This window comes from Sus scrofa, chromosome 14 (genome assembly GCF_000003025.6).
Source record: "Sus scrofa isolate TJ Tabasco breed Duroc chromosome 14, Sscrofa11.1, whole genome shotgun sequence".
NCBI classification, from domain to species: domain Eukaryota; kingdom Metazoa; phylum Chordata; class Mammalia; order Artiodactyla; family Suidae; genus Sus; species Sus scrofa.
Window position 1 is genome coordinate 9,535,764 of NC_010456.5, and position 21,634 is coordinate 9,557,397.

The 21,634-nt window shown below is 40.2% G+C and overlaps 1 protein-coding gene across 1 annotated transcript in view; it reads left to right on the forward strand.

Moving 5' to 3' along the window:
• The window catches only part of CDCA2 (cell division cycle associated 2), a 53,541-nt gene that overhangs the window by 18,001 nt on the left and 13,906 nt on the right, over positions 1 to 21,634 (forward strand). Inside the window, 10 exon segments of the mRNA XM_003132816.4 lie at positions 461 to 598; positions 600 to 655; positions 2,281 to 2,368; positions 4,043 to 4,251; positions 6,840 to 6,924; positions 7,378 to 7,622; positions 12,734 to 12,776; positions 12,779 to 12,811; positions 14,033 to 14,121; positions 15,910 to 16,047. Of these exon segments, the coding sequence (XP_003132864.3) occupies positions 461 to 598; positions 600 to 655; positions 2,281 to 2,368; positions 4,043 to 4,251; positions 6,840 to 6,924; positions 7,378 to 7,622; positions 12,734 to 12,776; positions 12,779 to 12,811; positions 14,033 to 14,121; positions 15,910 to 16,047 (1,124 nt within the window).

Consider the following 21,634-nt stretch of genomic DNA (forward strand, 5'->3'; position numbering starts at 1 on the left):
AGAATGAGATACTCTGTCAGAAATACAAATGTATCTTGGCATATCTTTGTACATTATAAGTCTGAAAATAGTTAAAATTTTTTTGGGGGGGAGGGTTGCTCCTTGCAGCATTTGGAAGCTCCCAGGCCAGGGATTGAACCGGCACCGCAGCACTGACCCGAGCCACTGAAGTGACAACACGATATCCTTAACCCACTGGCCACAGGAGATCTGAAAAAAGTTCATTCTAATAACTAAATTTTTGTTATCATTTTAGCAGTCATGTTCTCTATCTTTCCAGTTAGATTTTTTTTTTAACAAAATAGGTACTACTGGGTTTTTCTTTCCATTGATTAAAGTATTTAGGCTCCAGCATTACATTGCACTAAAATTATTATGATGTATGTAATTTTAAATGGTATTGTAAGAGAAAATATTTATGCATGCGTTGTTGTGTTTTTATTTGGTTTTGTGTACGCAGCCAAGAAGGCAAGTCTTGGTGAGTGTCAGCTGTCCGAGTTCCCTGCGAAGCTGACATCCAAGCGTCGGAGGTTGTCCTCTCTGAGGGGCTCTGATGGGAATCTTCCGAGGAGCTTGGTCTCAGGATACTCAACACTGCTGCCTTTCCCACACAGATGGAACGTGTGCTCTCGAAACCTCTGCAACTCTCTCTAAGGTAATTCACTCCCTGGGAATAGTGAAGTGAAGCTTTGGCTTTCTCACTAGCCAGTTTTAGGACTGTCAGAGCCCTTGTGCAATTATAGTACTTAACGTACCTTGTATTGTGATATCTCAGCTGAGATTTTAATTGTGTGTGCATATGTGTGTGTATTTCCTGTTTGTCAAATTTTTTTGTTGTCGGTTCGCTTAATGGTGATTAGAGACAGGCTTTGATTAATATGTTGCTTTTGATATGAAAAAAGATGGAGTTCCCATTGTGGCTCAGCAGAAACAAATCTGACTAGGATCCATGAGGATGCAGGTTCGATCCCTGGCCTCGCTCAGTGGGTTAAGGATCCGACATGGCTGTGAGCTGTGGTGTAGGTCACAGACGTGGCTCGGATCCTGTGTTGCTCTGACTGTGGTGTAGGTCAGCAGCTACGGCTCCAATTTGACCCCTAGCCTGGGAACCTCCATGTGCCATGGGTGTGGCCCTAAAAAAAAGAAAGAAAAGACTTTATGGAAAGATGAAGCCCTGTGGTTTTCTGCTTGTGCGGTGAAATGGTACCATAGTGAGGATGTCCCAGTCCGCCCTTGGCCAGCTTTTCGTCTTCTGGGGAGGCAGACATATGAGTATCTTACTTACACAGAACTTATAAATTTGGTTGAAAATTATACTCGGGCTGTAGCCCTCAGGTCTAGGGGTCTTATGCTTCTGCCTTTCTGCCCTTCACTGGTTTACTACTGGCTAAGAAGCAAGGTACCGGTTAGCAAATTCTCCTTTGCTCTGCTCACTTCTTAGCTGTAGGGATTTTCTTTTGTCACTTATGGTTATGTGGGGCCTGCCGGCATCCTCAGAAGTCATAACTGACATGAATGAAAAAATGCTTTCGGAGATCCTTGACCTTCATGCTCATGTAAACAGGGAGCTAGATCTCTCACGATCACTACTTCTGCTTTCTTTAGTGAGAAAAGACATGGTACATGTCCTTTTAATTGTATCCGGACTGTATTAATAAACGTTAGGTGGTCATTAAAGATTCTTCCAGGTCCCGTGGGTTTCATGTATATCTCAGAGCCACTTATAATCGCTACTCTTTGTGCTTTATTTTGGTTGATATGAAATCATTTGCTAGAACCAGTGATGTTTCTTAGCAGCACTGTGATTAATTTTTGGATATATACCGTGATTTAGAAAGTGTCCACATTAATATGAGTGTGTTTTCTATCCTGGCCATTAATGGTTTTCCTTTTCTAGCTCTCGATATCTTTTGTTGTTTGATTGGTAATTATATAATATTTTTCATTATTTTTGAGAATTTCCTCTTTAAAGAAAGTGGCTAACATAATTTTCTAGATTTCAAACAGTAAGGCAGCAAAAGTATGTCCTGTAAACGTTTCTTAGGGAACTGAAAATTGTTGGATAGGATGTTTAGGATGGAATTAGAATGAATGCTTTGTTTTTAGTTAGACTCCTATATACTTTTGTAACAATTAACCAGATAATGAAGGTGATGGATTGATTGGTTTAGCATCCGATTTCCAGATAATCTGTGGTGCTTATTCAAATCTTTATAAAGATCTCAGTAATCCTATGAATAATAAAATTTAATACTTCTTTAACTTCTTTTGTCCCCCAAGAAGTCTTCTGAATCTGGTTTAATGCCACAGTCTGGATGTTCAGTTGAAGAGTCCACTCTACTTTCAGAGCTCACAGAGGCTTCAAGTGGTAAGTATTTAATTAATCCTTAATACATGTGCGGATTTACCCATGAAACCATTTGTTCCATAGACATTTATGATGGGTTTACTTATACACTAAAATTTGGGCAAGTGAAGTAGTTCCTTCTATTTTAGGAGCTCTTAGTATGGTAGAGATGTTTTAGCATATTCTTATTATTTGAGGGATGATGTTTTCTATTTTGAACTGCTACTGATAAGATTAGTAAAATAGGAGTTCCCGTCCTTGGCTCAGCCATTAACAAACCCGACTAGGATCCATGAGGACTCGGATTTGATCCCTTGCTCAATCGTGAGCTGTGAGGCGTTGCGTGAGCTGTGGTGAAGGTTGCAGATGCGGCCTGGATTCCACGTGGCTGTGGCTGTGGCAGCAGCCATAGCTTCAAATCACCCCTAGCTCAGGAACTTCCATATGCCTGGGTGTGTCCCTAAAAAGCAAAAAAAAAAAAAGGTTAGTAAAATATTTCCAAGCTGATAAAATCTATTAATAAAGAGTAGAAACTCTGAACATTTAACAAGTATTTTTTGTTAGAGAAAACACCACACATGAGTTTTTTGGGTTTTAGTATAGGAAAAGAGACCACTGTGCAAAATTCTTCCTAAATCAATACTCTTGTATTGAATAAAAGTCCCCAGGAAAGTATTAGGTTTACTTTTTTTGTTGTTTTTGTTCTTTTTAGGGCCGTTATGGCAGTTTCCAGGCTAGGGGTCGAATTGGAGCTGCAGCTGCCAGCCTGCTCCACAGCCACAGCAACAGGGAACCCAAGCTACACCACAGCTCACGGCAACACCAGATCCTTAACCCACTGAACAAGGCCAGGAATCGAACCCACATCCTCATGGATACTCGTCGGGTTCGTTTGTGCTGCACCACAATGGGAACTCTCTATTAGGTTTACTTTCAACCTGTCCCTGTCTTTATCTTTCAGTAAAACTCTTGTCTTGCTTTTTTATGAACTCTGAGAATCTTTGCCTTTTGATGGGAATATTTGGTACGTTAACCTTTCAAGTCATTGTTATAGTTTGATTTAAATCTACCTTTTTTTTTTTTTCACATGTTCTGTTTTTTATTCTTCTCTTTCCCTCCTCTTGTCTTTTTTGGGGGGTTATTTGAAATTTTCTTTTTAAAAACCTGTTCATTCTCTTTTAAACTATACCTCATTGCATCTCCCACCCCCCCCCCCAATGTTTGCTCTAGGGACTGTGCTATGTACATTTTCACAGCCTTCTTAGACTTGATGTGGTACAACTTCATATGAATGTTAAAATTTTACAAACTACAGATGTACTTCTGCTCCTCCCACCCATAGCTTTTGGTCCTTTATAGCATAGGTGATATCTAATACTATGTTGCAGGCTGCAAGTTGTAGGTGTCGTGAGTGGAGGCGGGTTAACAGTGAATAGCTGACCCCCGAATGAGGTCTTAGATTGCCACAAAGCCAAAATGCCTGACCGTCACCCTCAGTAGTCAGATTTGAAATAAAAGCTGTGAGCAGTGCCACTTCTCTGTCTTTTTATATTTCCAAATGAAATCCCAGATGCTTCTCCCTAACAGGACCTGTTAGGGGTGAATTTCTGAGGAGTGTGGTATTCCCTTTGAAGCGCGTATAGACCTGGCTGATTCGGATGTCTGCCACCTCTGATGTTTACAACTCTGTTGAAGGAATCCAGATTACTGACTCTGCCGAGGGCACAGGATCCAGTGATGCTGTTTCATTTGACAAATTGACAGAATTGAGCGGGGACAGGGCTCCCGACGCCAGATCACTGGTGACCCCGCTGGGCCAGAGGGACATTCCATCCTCTGAGACCGTTGTGCTCCGTTCTGTGCTGAAGAAACCCTCTGCTAAGCTGTGTCTAGAAAGCCTGCAGGTAAGTACAGAGCTCCATGTCCCAAAGCAAACTGAATAGAAATTCATTTTGCCTCAGAGCAGTACTCTGAAGTGTTGTATATCATACTAGCTGAGCAGGAAGTGTCTCGCCCTAATTTTTTCCCTCCTTTTCTCACTTATAGTAACACTGGGCAGAATTTGTTTCTTTTTTTTTTTTAACTCAATTTGGAATGGAACATACAGAATTTTAACATAGGTGAGCTATATTTTATGAGTTTCATAAGTTATTAATGTGTGAGACTGTTGCTTATTCCCACCCAATATACCTGCGCCTCTTTACTGGTTAAAAGCCTGATTAGGGTTTTTATACAGCGCTGCTCATTTCTTTTTTATTTTTTTAATTAAATGATTTTTATTTTGTCCATTATACCTGGTTTACAGGGTTCTGTCAATTTTCTACTGTATAACAATGTGACTCAGTCACGCATACATATTCTTTTTCTTACATTATCATGCTCTTATCATAAGGAACTAGATATAGTTCCCAGTGCCACACAGCAGGATCTTATTGCTTATCCATTCCAAAGGCAATAGTTTGCATCTTTTAACCCCAGATTCCCAGTCCATCCCACTCATTTCCCCTCCCCTTGGCAGCCACAAGGCTGTTCTCCCAGCACTGCTCATTTCTATCCTCTATTTGTTTTATCTTCTCCTTAAAAAGACTTAACATCTTAATGATCCATATGACTCTCATTGATTAACAATATTATATAAGATGGAGTTCCCATCGTGGCACAGCGGAAATGAATCCAACTAGGAACCGTGAGGTTGCGGGTTCTATCCCTGGCCTTCCTCATCGGGTTAAGCATCCGGCATTGCCGTGAGCTGTGGTGTAGGTTGCAGATGCAGCTCAGATCTGGCATTGCTGTGGCTGTGGCGTAGGCTGGCGGCTACAGCTCCAATTAGACCCCAGTCTGGGAACCTCCATATGCTGCGGGTGTGGCCCTAAAAAGACAAAAGACAAAAAAATAGATAAAAATAATATTATGTAAGAAAAACATCAAGTCCCAGAGTTCCTATTATGGCTGAGTGGGGTTAAGAACCCGACCTAGTGTCCATGAGGATGTGGGTTCGATCTCTGGCCTCACTCAGTGGGTTAAGGATCTGATGTTGCTGGAGGCTTAAGCATAGGTCACAGATGTGGCTCACATCCAGTGTTGCTGTGTCTGTGACATAGGCCAGCAGCTGCAGCTCCGATTCAACCCATGGCCTGGGAACTTCTAAATGCCACAGGTGCAACCATTAAAAGAAAAAGAAAAAAAATCAAGTCCTGCCACTAAAGTCATAGCAAGACTTTCACAACCAATGATCTTCTTACTAAGCATCTTAGAGCTTGTAGGTATATACAATTTAAGATAACTCACAGATGTTTGAATTAAAAGTAAAACTAAACATCACCATGAACTTTGTTTTATAAGTTTACTTATTTCACAAATAATGATGTGGCCATTTTTCTAGTTGGGAAAATGAAGCTGATTCTTGGGAAACGGCTGATGAAGGTGGTTAGTTTGGGGCAGGATTATTTCTCAGCAGAGGTGCTGCTCTTGGGACGGGTTTACTGGAGAAAACGAATAGCTCCTGAGAATAAGGCTGGGCAGGGCCTTGGATGAGATGGGATGAGCAGATGGTAACTTGTAGGGAGCTCATCCACCCCAGTCCTGGCTGTCACCCCCTGTGCCCCCGAGGTCCTCTGTTTGGGTGTGCCTGTCCCTTCAGGGTTCACACTGTTCCTTTCTCGCCTACCCTATCATCTTCTTTTTGAGAAGCACAGAGGGGCAAATACTACCTTCTTTCCTTGTTCCTAACTTGTAATAGTGACTTACACACTTAAAAAAGGTGTGGCTCCCATGTTTAGAAGACAAAAAACACCTGTTATGCTACTTGCATATTTGGCTTTTTTCTGGTTTCAGTGGAATTCTCATACCTTAGACTGTGTATATAGTCTACCTCATCTGACACCATTCAGAATACACTCTAGTTATAACCACTCATATTTTTCCTTACCACCTTTTGCCAGATCCCAAATGAGGTAATGAACTGATCCCACATTATGGATTTCTGTTCTTTAATTTTGGTCTAAAACACTACTTACCAAAGGAAGAGCTAGGGAACCCATTGTTGCTTTGTGACTAATAAGATATTTTAAGTCAGAGCAATTATGAAAGGTAACCTGAATACTCTAGTATCTACCCTCGGCAGAAAAAATTTCAAAGTGGCTTTTTTTTTTTTTTTTTTTTTGCTTCTTAGGGCTACACCCATTGCATATGGAAGCTCCCAGGCTAGGGGTCAAATCCAAGCTGTAGCTGCTGGCCTAGAGCTACAGCTGCCAGCCTACACCACAGTCCACAGCAACATGGGAGCTGAGCCATGTCTGCAACCTACACCACGGCTCATGGCAACATCAGATCCTTAACCCACTGAGTGAGGCCAGGATCGAACCTGCATCCTCATGGATTCTAGTTGGGTTCGTTACTGCTGAGCCACAACAGGAACTTCCCGAAGTTCTCTTCTTAATGACTCTGTGTTTATTATATATGTGCAATTATCCTTGATGTTTCTTTTGATTAGGAACACCGTGACAACCTCTCTGATGATGGAATACTCCCAAGCTTAATCTCAAATCTTGCAAACTGTTGCAGAGAACAAAAAGAAGGTAAGAAATTCATATTTTGAAGCCTGAGGATATCATTTTCTTGTTATAACAAATCTGATTAGCATGTTATTTGCAAGCCTCAGCTAATGCCTGATGTTTTGAAATTCCACAGAAATGAGGAATAGTTGGTAGGGGTGGAACCTCTGTAGAGTCTCAAAATTGGCTCCATCCATTTTTGCTTAATGGTGAAACTTGTAAAGGAAGTTGATATTCTAATTTTGTAATCTGCGATAGGCATACAAAATTTACTTTAAAATTCTTGCCATATTTTAATTAGAATTATTGCTTATCTTTTCCATTTTGAGCCTTTTTCTCTACCAACTCTGTTTTGTGTTATATAATTTTAATCATGTTAAAAGCCAATTTTAATCATGTTAAAAGATTCTAGGATATGCCTTTTAGATAGGAAATATAGCTTAATTTTAAAATATATTTCCCATTTCTTATCTATAGAGGGTCAAGAAAATTGTAAAGTACCGGCCTTTCTAAATATGAGGAAGAGGAAGAGAGTTACTTTTGGAGAGGACCTGAGCCCTGAAGTGTTTGATGAATCTCTGCCAGCAAACACCCCATTACGTAAGGGAGAAACACCTGTTCGTAAAAGGGAGTTAAGCAGCCTCAGTCCCCTGCTACTCGACCAGTCACAAGTTCCTGAGCGGTTACCTCAACCAAATTTTGATGACAAGGGAGAGAATCTTGTAAGTGTGCAAAGTGTGGAGCAAACGTGTTTATATTTTCATCACACTCTCTCCTGTTCTGCATGAGCAGAGGTGGTGCTTTGAAATCATGAAATGGACTGAATGATGTGTCCATAAATTGAATGCATTTTCTAGGTAGATTATTTCCAGTTTTATCCTATTAACAACAGTACTTCTGTGACTCCTTATACATATTTCTTGGAACCCAACTGCTGTTGATGGTGGGATGTACCATGGTTTTATGTATCACCAAGGAAAAATGCTAAAAGTTAAGCTGACACACATCATGTACTCAGATTTCAGATGTGTTAAAATGTAAAAGAACAACAGTCTTAGAACTGCTATTATAAATATAAGTTGTTCTTCCCCGTAAGATCAATGTCTCCAGATGGAGTTATGGATTAAGGAATATGAACATGTTGGAATTTTCTGATACATATTATTAAACCACCATTCAGAAATATGTACTAATTTGGACTCACAGCACTAGAAATGGTTTTATTTTAGTATACTTCTATAAATCCTGGATATTAATTGTACTTATCTTTTTTAAGAGCGTTAACAGGAGAAAAAGCTAAATTTTTTAGTTTGTTAATGACGTTTCAACATTTTCACGTTCATAGGCAATTTGAATTTCTTTTCTGGAGAATGCCTATTAATTTTACTTGGCCATTTTTATATTGGGACCATCAGTCATTCCTTTGCTGTTATACTTTGAAATATAAATATTCTGCTTTTGACCAAGATGGAATAAGAGGGACCTAATTTGCATTCCCATGAGATGCAACTCAAAAATACAGAGAATAAGGCTATGAAACAGTGGTCCACAGACATTGAACATCAGGAAGAACAGACAATAATCCCTGAGGGGAGGGTAACAAATGAGCTAAGCCTTATGAGAGCCCCCACTTACCGCTTAGGCTGAGCTTCCAGGCTGCAATACAGAGAGAGGTTACCTTGGTGGATCCCAGCAGTCTCCAGGAGTTGAGAAGATGGGGTCTGGGAAAGCAAAAGAGGCTGGAGTTTACAAGGTAAAGTGCCAGAGAGGAGAGTGCTGTCCAGAGAGAGCTCTGGACATATGCAGATCATCTCCTTGAGACTCCCGCTGCGTGCCCTGGTCAGCACGTGCTTATGAGTGAACTGCCCAAGGCTGGGAGCATCTGCCCACATGGAGCCAAGGGAAGTGCCTAGAGCTCACACAGGGCAGAAATCATGCTCCCCCAACCCTCGTCAAAAAACCTATAATTCAGAGGGTGTCATGTATCAGAGTATTGCCTCATTAAAGGAGCAGAATTAAGCCAAAAGCCTGGCAAATTGAAAAGCAAGCCTTGAAAGGATCCAGCTTGTGTCCAAGTGACTACATTGCGTAATAAACCTCAAGAGTAATGAAATTGCTTTCAGCAACTGTGACGCTGGGGAGATCCCAGCCTGGCTAAGGGCATCAGATCTCATTGTCCTCCCAGCCCTTCAGCCTTCCTCTGAGGCCTCTCAATGAAATGGTTTGACCCCTCCCACCAAAAAAAAAAAAAAAGAAAAGGCAAAAAATCCCCCACGAAACTAGCACCAAGTAGTGTTAAAATCAAAATGTCTGGCATTCAATTAAAAATCAGTAGTTATGTAGGAAAAGATGCCCCATAATGAGAAAAATAAATCATTAGAAATGTATCCAGCAATGACACGTGGTAGAATTTGTAGAGAAAGATATTGAAAGAGTTATTATCATTATTATTTTTTGCTTTTTAGGGCCGTACCCGTGGCATATGGAGGTTCCCAGCTAAGGGGTGGAATCGAAGCTGCAGCTGCCAGCCTACACCACAGCCACAGCAATGCAGGATCCAAGCCACATGCGTGTGGCCCTAAAAAAAAAAAAAAAATGACCAGACAATTCATGATCTGGGAGGGAGAGAGACTGGAAGAAACAGAAAAAAAAATGTGAAAAATAATGGCTGGAAAATGTCCAGATTTTGATAGAATTACAAACTCATTGATCCTAAAGTTCAGCATATTCCCAGCATTAGAAATAACCCAAAGGCGAAAATCAATGGTGAATGACTTAAAAGAAGCCAGAGAGAAAAAGACCCTGACATAAACAAGGACAAATACGAGAGGCAGCAGATTTCTCTGTGAGCCAGAAGACAGTGCAATGACTTTTTTGCTTTTTAGGGCCACACTTGCAGCATATGGAAGTGCCCAGCTAGGGGTTGAATCAGAGCTACATCTGCCAGCCTATGCAACAGCAATTCGGAATCCAAGCTGCATCTACAACCTATACCACAGCTCACAGCAATGCTGGATCCCTGCCCACTGAGAGAGGCCAGGGATTCAACCCACACCCTCATGATACTAACCAGATTCATTTCCACTGAGCTGTGATGGGAACTGCCAGTGCGGCAACATCTTTTAAAGATGTATTTGAGTACTTAGAGCAAAACAAACAAAAACAAAAATACTTGTCAACCCACTGAAAGTATTCTTCAAAACAAAGATGAAATAAAGGCTTTTTCAAACATACAAAAGATGAAATAATTGATTGCCATAGCCAGTTAGCCTTTTTTTTTTTTTTTTTTTTTTTGTCTTTTTGCCCTTTCTAGGGCCGCGCCCATGGCATATGGAGATTCCCAGGCTAGGGGTCTAATCGGAGCTGTTGCTGCTGGCCTACGCCAGAGCCACAGCAAGGTGGGATCCGAGCTGTGTCTGCGACCTACACCACAGCTCACCGCAACACAGGATCCTTAACCCACTGAGCAAGGCTAGGGATCGAATCTGCAACCTCATGGTTCCTAGTCGGATTCGTTAACCACTGCACCATGATGGGAACTCCCAATAGCTTGTTAGCCTTAAGAAACAAAAAAGAAGGCCTTTAGTCAAAAGGAAGATGATTCCATGTAGAAATCTGTATCTGTAATAAAGAATGAAGAGCACTGAAAATGCTAAGCATGTGGGCAAATAGAACAGACTTGTTTTTCCTAGTTTTCTTTCTTTTTTTTTTTTTCATTTTTGGCTGCTCCACAGCATATGCAGTTCCTGGGCCCAGGGATCAAATCTGAGTGCAGCAGCTGCGGCAATGCTGGATCTTCAATCCACTGTACTGGGCAGTGGATCAAACTCGAATCCCAGGGCTCCTAAGATGCTGCTAATCCCATTGAGCCACAGTGGGAGCTCCTATTTTTCATTTTTTATTAGAGTTAGACTTCTTTTAATTAGTCTTAATAAAAAATTGTTCAAAACAAGAGTGACAGCAATGTTTAGCTTATAACCTAGGTAAGTAAAATATACAGCCAAATTAACATGGCATTAAGGCCCCAGAGGGGTTCTTAGACTATAAACAGAGTGGAATATGTTAAAAGTGTACACTGTAAGCCCTAAGCCACTATAAAATAACCAAACAACGTATGGGGTGTAACTAAAGCACTGCTTAAAGGGAAATTTTTTAGAATTAAAGCTTGTATTTGAAAATAAGAGAGGCATCAAATTAGTGATCTCAGCTTCCACTTGAAGAAACTAGAAAAAGCAAATTAAAACCAAACTAAGAAGAAAGTAATAAAGATAAATGTAGGAATCACTGGTATAGAAACAGAAAGATGAGAAAAAAGTCATGGAAATCTAAAGATTGTGCTGATGAAAATGATAGTAAACTTCTAATCAGACTGTTCAGGAAAAAAGGAAAGGATACTCATTAACAAAAGGAATAAAGGAGGTGACATCACTACATAGCCTAACAGATATTAAGAGGCTAATGAGTTCCCGTCGTGGCTCAGTGGTTAACGAATCCGACTAGGAACCATGAGGTTGCGGGTTCGATCCCTGGCCTTGCTCAGTGGGTTAAGGTTCTGGCGTTGCCATGAGCTGTGGTGTAGGTTGTAGACGCGGCTCAGATCCTGCATTGCTGTGGCTCTGGTGTAGGCCGGTGGCTACAGCTCCAATTCAACCCCTAGCTGGGAACCTCCATATGCCGCGGAAGTGGCCCAAGAAATGGCAAAAAAAAAAAAAAAAAAAAAAGATAATAAAAGAATATTATGGACAACTTTATGTTATAGCAATAAATTCATCAACTTAAATGACATTCCTTGAAAGACACAAACTATCAGTCTCACTCAAGAATAAATAGATGGCCTTTTAACCCTATGTCAACTAAGGAAATTTAAGTTGTAGTTAAAACCTTCCCACGAAGAAAACTGCCTGTCCATATGATTTTACTAATGAATTAATTCTACAAAACATTTAAAAGCTATACAATACTAATTTTGCATACACTTTTTCAAACAAATGAGTTGGGAATGCTTCCTAATTCATTAATTCATTAACCTGATACTATAATCAGGCATTATTAGAAAAGGAAACTTAGAGTCCGGTATCCTCATAAATGTAATAATATATAAAAAGAGAATACATTATGAACAAGTGAGATTTTACCCAGAGATGCAAAGTTGGTTTAATATTTGAAAAAAAGTTGTGTAGTTCATCATATTAATGGATTAAGGCACTGAAACTATACATGCAGGAAAAGCATTTGAAAAGATCCAGCATTCATTTCTGATTAAAAAAAAAACAACACACTCTGAGCAAACTGGTGGTAAAAGAATTTCTTCAAATTGAAAGGTTCACTTTCTTCAACCTTTCATAGATCAGTTTTATCTATGAAAAATTAAGTACTACTTTTTATCTTGGCTGTGGGAGAGGAAAGATTTGATATTTGTCGTACCCTTATATTTACCTTGAAGTTCGCCTGAATAATACTGTATTGTTAGGTTGTATTTATTAATGATCTTTCTTTCTTACTTTATAGGGTTACAATAAGGGATTTTAAATAAAAAAGTTACTTGTTCATGGATCATCATAGCCACTTTCACTTAAAGTTCTATTATTTTGGTGGATTGTTGTTAGTAAACATGTTTCATTAAAGATTGGTAAACATTATGAAACATGTATTTTTATATCCAGTATCTTGTTTTGCTCTTTCTTTGGTTAATCTTTTATTGATTTCCCATCTTTATGCTTATTACAATTCCTCCTATAAAAATAAATCCTTATAATTTTCTTTTGGGCACATTATTTATATGTCCACTGAATTTAAGGATATCTAATTTCTACTTTTTTTTTTCTTTGTTTAGGAAAACATAGAACCTCTTCAGGTATCATTTGCAGTTCTGAGTCCCTTGGTAAATCTTCCATCTCAGAAACTCTTTCAGGTAGTCACCTACTTTTATATTATAACCATAGATGTAACTTTAAATATGTGTATATATGAAAATCTTATTCTAAAATTTTGTTTTTATTATAATCATACTTGATTAAAAAAAAAAAACCCTCATAGTGTAGAAAAGCTTATAAGAGGTCTTTTATCCATCTGTCTCCACTCCAAGTCCCATACCTTATAATCACCCACGTTTAACTGCCTTAGATGGGGAGCCCTGATTTTTATTTTTTATTTTTATTTTTTATTTTATTTTTAATTTTTTTTTGCTTCTTTTTTTTTTCTTTCTTTCTAGGTCCCTACCCGCCGCATATGGACTTTCCCAGGCTAGGGGTCCAATCGGAGCCATAGCTGCCAGCCTAAACCAGAGCCACAGCAACACCGAATCCTTAACCCACTGAGCAGGCCAGGGATCAAACCCGCAATCTCATGGTTCCTAGTCGGATTCATTTCCACTGCGCCACAACGGGAACCTCCCTAGCCCCAGTTTTTAAATCACTGCAGGCAGTGGAGTTGCCCTCTCAACTCTTAAAAGATCAACAGTAAGCTCCTTTTCAGGTCGCACATTTGAAACGATAAGGATCATAAGGGTCATTCCGAAATACCCTTGAACTCATGAAATTGTTCATAAGCATCAACATGGCGTTTGGAGCACATGTACGTCCCAAGATCTTTAGCTTTTTTCACTGATCATCACAAGGCAACCAAGATCTCTTGTGCTTTCCTGACAAGCTGGGATTTGGCTGGCAAATGTCCGGGCAAGGCACTTAGGTTGGGAATCACTATTCATTCATGTCTCTCGCCTGGTGGAAACCCTTTAACGGCCACCAGCATAACTTGTTGGTTCTAGGACACACACCAAGCTCCTTGGCACAGAATTCAAGACATGGAGAGTTAAGGTAGAGCTAAATTGGCGGCAGAGCCTGTCACCTTCCAAAGCTGATGCTCTTTAATGTCTTACACTGCCTTTTATTTATACCATTAAGAATGGTCAAATTAACATTTTTTTGAACTTTTGAAATTAAAGAATTTTCATGTTTTAAAATCTCTTTTGAATTTCAAAATTTACTTCTCTCCGTAATTAATATTTATGTTTAAATATGATAGGATACTAAAAGCAAAATTGGTATCCAAAAGAGTATCCAGTGTGTCCGAAAGATCATGAATCTTTAACTTTTTCTTTATTCCTCTAATTTTGCTGTGTCTTGCTGATCAGGCACTGATGCCTTTGCCTCTTCAAATAACCACGAGAAAATAGCTTCCCATAAAGCTGGCAGAGCAACGCGGACCTCTAACAGAAGAAGCGTAAGTATTTGTATTTGGTGCAGTGCATTTGTTTTGGGGGCTTTTGGGGGGGGACTTTTTAGGCAACACCCTTGGCATATGGAAGTTCCCAGGTGAGGGGTTGAATCAGAGCTACAGCCACTGGCCTACACCACAGCCATGTGGGATCCGAGCCGAATCTTTGACCTACACCACAGCTCATGGCAATGCTGGATCCTTAACCCACTGAATGAGGCCAGGGCTCGAACCCATGTCCTCATGGATACAAGTCTGGTTTGTTACCACTGAGCCACAGTGGGAACTCCAACAATGCATTTGTTTTTAAATCTTGCAGTAGTTTTTTTCTATTTTTATGATCAAATGATTTTATCAGTTAAATCTTGGTTTAATCTATATATTAAGCACTAATATATCTGGCACGTAACCCAGGGTAATGCTGATTTGATTTTAATTCTGTTAGAAGAACAATTCAGTAAAACAAGATGCCTTCAGAATTTGTGTTAATGTGGAAGGTCATCTCTTTCAAAAGTTTATTTGGGATCTGTGTGGTTTTTTGAATTTATTGAAGTATAAAGTGGAGAAGAGTAGCATGTAATTAGCAGAACCAGAAAATAGCATAAATATAACTTTTAAAAAGTATTCATTTCTTCAGTTATGAGCATCATTCCCATTGAATGCACATCTTTTGCGATTTAGTTGAAATTTGGGGGTTTTGTTTATAGCATCATAGTGCATAAACATACAGTATACTGACTTTTTTTTTTTTTTTTTTTTGCTTTTTCTGGCCATGCCCACAGCATATGGAAGTTCCCAGGCTAGGGGCTGAATCACAATTAAAGCTACCGGCCCCTGCCACAGCCACAGGCAAAGCAATGTGGGATCGGAGCCGTGTCTTCGATATACCACAGCTCACAGAAGTGCTGGCTCTTTAACCCACTGAGTGAGGCCAGAGATTGAACCTGCATCCTCATGGATGCTAGCCGGGCTCACTACTGCTGAGCCACAAAGGGAACTTCCCTAATGCTATTTTAATTTTATTATTTTTTTATTTTTGGCTGAGCTCACAGCATGTAGAAGTCCCTGGGCTGGAGATCAAATCTGTGCCACAGCAGCGACCTGAGCCATTGCAGTGAAAACACTGGATCTGTAACCCCTTGTGCCACAAGGGAACTCAGGGTTTATGATTTTTATCCCCCTGTAACCCATCAGTAGTTAGGTGCTTAATTGTAGTTGCTTAATAAATATTTGATGAGTGAGTTAGCTGATTCTTAAGTTGTTTTTTTCTCTTCCATAAAATAATTGGACAAAGTACATATGCTTATGGGTCTATGTTTGATCAGAAATCAGTATTTACTGTTTCCCCCATTTGAATTTACGTTAGTTAAAATATTTCTAATGGAGGGAGTTCCCATTGTGGCTCAGCGGTTAACAAATCTGATTAGCATCCATGAAGATGCCGGTTCAATCCCTGGCCTCTGTCAGTGGGTTAAGGATCTGGTGTTGCCATGAGCTGTGGTGTAGGTCACAGACTCGGTTCAGATACCAAGTTGCTGTGGCTGTGGCCTAAGGCCAGCAGCTGTAGCTCTGATTGGACCCCTAAGCCTGGAAATTTCCATATGCTGAGGGTACGGCCCTAAAAAGCAAAAAAGAAAAAAGAAAAGAGATTCTAATGGAATTTGTGAATTAAGCGGAAATGGGATGTAAAATGGTAGAAGCAGCAGGGGAGGGAAAAGAAATGTGAGAGATGTACATGAAAATGTCACTACTACTTATGTTTTATGGTAGCCCTGCTGTAAATTTTCTTTCTAGCAGTTGATCAGTTTTTCAGAAGAGAGTGTTTGCAACTTATTTAACACAGAAGCTCAGCCTCGTAAAGAAAAGAAAATCAATAGGAGGAAGTCTCAAGAAAGCAAGGGCACAGAGAGAGCACAGCCTAGAAAGAATCAGGTGAGTGTGTGTTTAAAGGTGTGATGAAGAACAGAAGTGTACAACTCTTTGTTGTGTAGTTAGGAAAACATGGAGATAAAATCCAGGAGTATTAAAATCATCTCATCCTAGAATAGGAAGGGCCATGAGAGCTTATATCTCCAATTGTTAATTATATCCCAAATTGTTAATTACCCAAGGGCCATTTTTGTGTTTTCTTCACTGGGTTATGTGCACCCAGCACAGTGAGGCATCGTTCCTCAAATGTTGCATTGATTCTCATCTTTGAATCTGATCTATCCTCACCCTCTTTGGGGAATCCTCTGATTTCTTAGGGATCAGTGCGCCATCTGCCTCTTGTTTGACTTTGCTCCTGCCAGTGGTTGGTTGGATGGCGTCCCCATATTGAAGGAAGAATGTAGAAAATAGCTCTGTCTTCCTCCACCCTTCGAGGCCTGTGCTGGCTCGGATAACATCACCGTCACTATGGATAGCAGACCTAGCACCTTATCCTGAGTCCTGGTGTCCCTGGGCTTCCGTGAGCTGGACTTCCCCTGCCATACCCTACTGCTCGTTGGTCCCCAAGACCCTCCCACCTTTAATAGTACACATTTGTCTGTATGTCCCACTCTCCAGCCTCAGCCTCCTATCCATTCACCATTCTCATGCCACCTTACTCAGAGCTCCTCTAGTATTGTTTACTCTTCAAGAGCTTTCAGAGATTCTTTAATTTCCCATGTTTCTTTGTCTATCCTAGGCCGTGTAAGCTGTGTTTTCAACACTCTTCTGTAATCTTGGGTCTTCATCCCTTTCATTCCACGTCAACCCTGATTTCATGCAACCGTCATCCCCTTTCCCATCCAACTCTGCTGCTGGAGAGTCTCACAGAGCCTGTTGCAGATTCACTGTTTCAGATATTATTACAAGTCTGGCCTCATTCTCTACCACTTTGCCACTTTCATCATTTTTCCAAGGCGTTTAGTAACTTATTGACTAAAATCCAATGTGTTCTTTGAGACCTGTTCCTACGGGCCATCTCTGTGGCATTTGATATAACAGAACACTCTGTGCAGTCTCCGTTAAAGATTTGTTTGCTTCCACATTCACTACTGAATGTTCGGTACCCAGAGTTCTACTCCTTGCCTGCTAAACTGCTTTATTTTCTGGGTGGTTTCATTTGCAACATGGTTGATGACTCAAATCTTTCCCAACCTTAAGCATATGTTCAACTTACTAGATACCTTTTCTTAAACCACCCTGCAAACACCTCAAAAATCAACATTTCCAAAACAAAACTCGCCCATTTCACTCCAGTGTCCACCCACCCAAAATAGTAAATTTTCCCTGCTGCTCCATGAACCAAAAAGTGTTTCCACACTTGGTTTAAACACTGCACAAATATCCCCTCAAGTTGGCAGAGCCGGAAGAAACTGCATGTTTTCCTGGTTCAGCCTCTTTTGGTCACACACTCCTTTGAAAGGTCTTCTAGCTGAAAAAAAAACATACACATCAGTTGAAAATATGCGTACATCTTAAGATCATGGCATTAGAGATCGGGTTCCTTCATACTCCTTGAAAAACACTGTTACAAAGAAGGTACACCTGGTTCTTCACCTAAAACCAATAGCCTGAAAGTTCAGGAAGAACTGACCATTCATTTTGCTCCACCCACTCCCAGGACTCCACTGAGTCGAGAGCATTGATGTGATTCGAGGGAGTGGGCTTATTGCAAAAGCGAGGAGAAGAGGGAAGGAGTGAGGAGGGCAGCAGGCAACCCACCGCTGTCTTCAGTGAGCTTCTGGACGACAGAGCACATGGGAACAGGTTGACAGATAAAAGAGGCGGGAGATTTGCAGCCTAGAATGTGCTGGAGGGGGGGGAAGCTCAAGGGGTGCTAAGAAGCCAGCCTACTTATAGGAATCCCAGGAGACACTGGGCCTAGTTCCCGTGGATGGTGAGAGTGAAGAGTAGTCGTGAAAAAGAGATCAGTTGAAATCATGTACATGCAACAGTTTGCGCCATTTGGCACCCTACCCAGCCCTCCCACCATGAAGCTCAGGACTAGTGTTGTCATCTAGGTTTAAGTCCTCGTTCTGGCATTTGGAAAGTCCCACAGTCTTGACATCCAGCTCTTGCCCTAAAGCACAGCCCGTGATTGACATGCCCCATTCTGCCCTTCCCTTTGCCTGGTTCGAATTTCCATGCAGGAAAAAGACTGAGCTGGAAAGCAGAGGAAACCCATTACTAGTTTAGCCAATATTTTCTTAAGAATCAGACAACTGAGTTAGAACCAAGAGCATGAAATACCTTTTGCAAAATACAAGTTGAAAAACTGACCTCCAGAGAGAGAGACTGATTATTCAAGAAATGGAAGGACACTTTATGAAAGTAAGTAGTCTGATATGCTCAGATTTCAGAAAATATTATGTGTGTAAAGCAAAGAAGGGGATCCTATGAAAAAGGAGCAGAGAAAGAAACATTTGCCAAAATATAAAATTTGGAAGTTAGACTAGAGAATAAAGAGAAGGAAAGCTAAGGTAGGGCAAGAGACGTGGAAGACCAATCTAGGAGACTTGATAAGAATCTCAGAAAGAACAAGAAAATTGAATGGAAGAAATGATCAAATTAAAAGGAGAGGATTTCCCAGAACTGAAGCATAGAGTCTTCAAGTTAAAAGACCGTACTGAGCGCCTAGTACCAAGGAAAAAGACCAGGAATTTGACTTGTTAACATGAAATTGAACAATAAAGATATGAGAAAAGTGGGCTTTTCCTACTAGGAAACAAGAATCAGAGTGCTATCAAGCTTAACAGCAGTCCGAACACTGAAAGATAGTCAGCAGGACATTTAAAGCTTTGAAGAAAACAATTTCAGCCTGATATTCTATACCCAGCCAAACTCAATTAGTAGGAAAGAAAAGACAACATTCAAGGCTCTGAAAGTTTTTTGTTATTTGGTTTTTTAATTTTTTTGTTATTTTTTAAATATCACTGGAGGAGCTACTCTAGCAAAATGAGCAAGTAAGCTTGAGAATTGAGGACACAGTGGGTCTAATAATGGAGAGCAATGCAAAGGAAATCTCTGCTTATTGCTGTTGAGTCAGCCTAGAAGAGCCATCAGCCCAAATCTGAGCAAGAGAAGGGTGTTCCAGGGAGGAGGTCTTTGGAAGGAAAAGCAAAGACCTGTGATTGAGCAGATGGAAGTTGTGCCATATAAGAAAAGAATTAGATATGCCATTCCGAAGAATAATCTGTACAGGGGCTTTGGAGCAAATATGAGGCAAACTTGAGTGTGACTTCCTTTAGTGTAAGGAAAAGTATACTTTATATTAGTACAAATTATCTACAGGGGGCGCTAGAGGAAAGAGAAGGAAAGAGTTCTACCCTTGGCAGAGGAATAAAACATGTTTATAAGGTCCCAATAATGTAAATGCTATTTGTTTTCAACTAACGGTAAAGCTTTAATAGTGCAAACAGTCTAGGTGTAGCTCAGAGCAGAAGGTGGAAGGCAAGGGTCTTCACACTAACAGTATGGTGGTTTAAAAAATTCAGGCTCTGAAGCCAGACAGCCTGCTTAACTACTGGCTTAACCACTTCCAGCAGTGAAATGGTGGGCAGGATTCTTGGGTCCTCTCTTCATTTTCAAATGCAAGTAATAATGGTAGTACTTATTTTATGAGCTTACTGTGAGGGTTAAATGAATTTTAGTGTATGTAAAGTGTTTAGACCAATGCCTAGTCATAGTAAGCACTGTGGCTTATAATTATCATCTTGCAGATAAGGAATTCAAGATCTATTTTTTTTAAGTTGGTGAAAAGAAATAGGTAAATTCAGAGGTCACCGGTCAAAGAAGCAAAAGTAACAGAGGGAAAAGGAAGGTTTAGTTTAATGAGCAGATAGCCTCATGGTTCATGGCAGAGAGTCAGCAGAGATTACACTGTATGGAAGGCTTGAAATTTGCTGAGAGAGTAGATCTTGAGTGTTTTTATCACACACACACACACACACACACACATACAAATAGTAACTGGTCATTGTGTAAAGTAATGGATGTGTGTGTTAATTCGATTGTGATCATTTTATAATGGGTAAATATATTAAAACACCATGTTGTGCAGCTTAAATCATGTGAAACCTAAATGAATACAATTTTTGTTTGTCAATCATACCTCAATAAAGCTGAAAAAATTTTGAAAGTAAATAAAATTGCTAACTTGGAAGTAGCATTAGAAATCATAAGACTGAATTCCTTTAAAACCCAGAAATGGAGAAAGTTTTCAAAATATGACTCATATCCCAGAAGCCATGAGGCCAGAGATTGGTAAATTTTACCCCATTTGACCCAGATAACATGTAACGTGCATAAGAAACTCCATAAGAAAACTTGAAACGCAAAGGACAAACTTGGAAAAAAGTATTTGCAATTCCTATATCAAAATCTCCAAGAAATTTTTGTTCACAAAAATGAAATGACCTTTAAGCATATAGAAAAAATGTTCAGACTTGCTCATCATCATAAGAGAATTGCAAATCTAACATGCACTGAGATATTTCTTACCGTTTTTGTTCAGGAAAAATCCAAAAGTTTGACAACAGACTCTCCTGTTGAGGCTAGATAGGATTGCTTATACATTTTCAGGTAATGCTAGTCTCTGTGGAGGGTATTTTGGCAATACCAAGCCAAATCAAATACTTTCCTTTACCTTTTGACTCAGCAATCCCATTTCTAAGAATCTACCACGATTCAATGACAAAAACCCAAAACACAGTTCCCTCTGTGGTGCAGTAAGAATCTGACTAGAGTGGCTCGGATTGCTGCAGAGGTGTGGGTTCAATCCCCAGCCTGGTGCAGTGGGTTAAAGGATCTGGTGTTGCTGCAGCTGCGGTGCAGTTGCAGCTGGAATTCAGTCTCTGGCCCAGGAATTTCCATAGGCTGCAGCCATTTAAAAACAGCAAAAACCCCACAAAACACGTATGTACAAAGTTATTTGTTGCAACGCTTCATAAGGCAAAAGTTGAACAAACCAAATGTCCATCAATATGAGAGTGATTGAATAAACTGGTGTGTTCACAAAAGAAGTTTTGCAGCTACAGGAAACAGTGATGAAACATTCCAAATACTGCTATCCAATGATGCCAGGGTGTATTTACTGTTAAGTGAAAAAAGCAAGTTGTAAAGTGATGTATGTAGTAAGCTACCTGTGGGCGGGGAGCGGCGGCGGGGGGCGGGGATTGTGTTCCCTCAGAGTTCCTATCTTGAAGCCCCGTATCTGAGAACGTGGCTCTTTTAGAGAGAGGGCTTTGTCAGAGGTGATTCGGTTCAATGAGGCCCGTAGGTGGTTCCTAACTCCAATCCAACCTGACTGGTCTCCTTATAAGAGGAAATTTGGACACAAAAGGGGCAGGGGGAGAAAACAGTGTGAAGAGGCAGCAGGAGAATGGCCATCTGTGTGCCAACGGGAGAGGCCTCAGAGGAAACCAACCCTATCAGCGCATTGATCTTGGACTTACTGTCTCTAGAATTGTGAGAAAAATATATTGTTTATACTTTATTGAGTCTGTGGTATTTTGTTAGGGCAGCTAATACGTAAAACTAATATATTACCTTT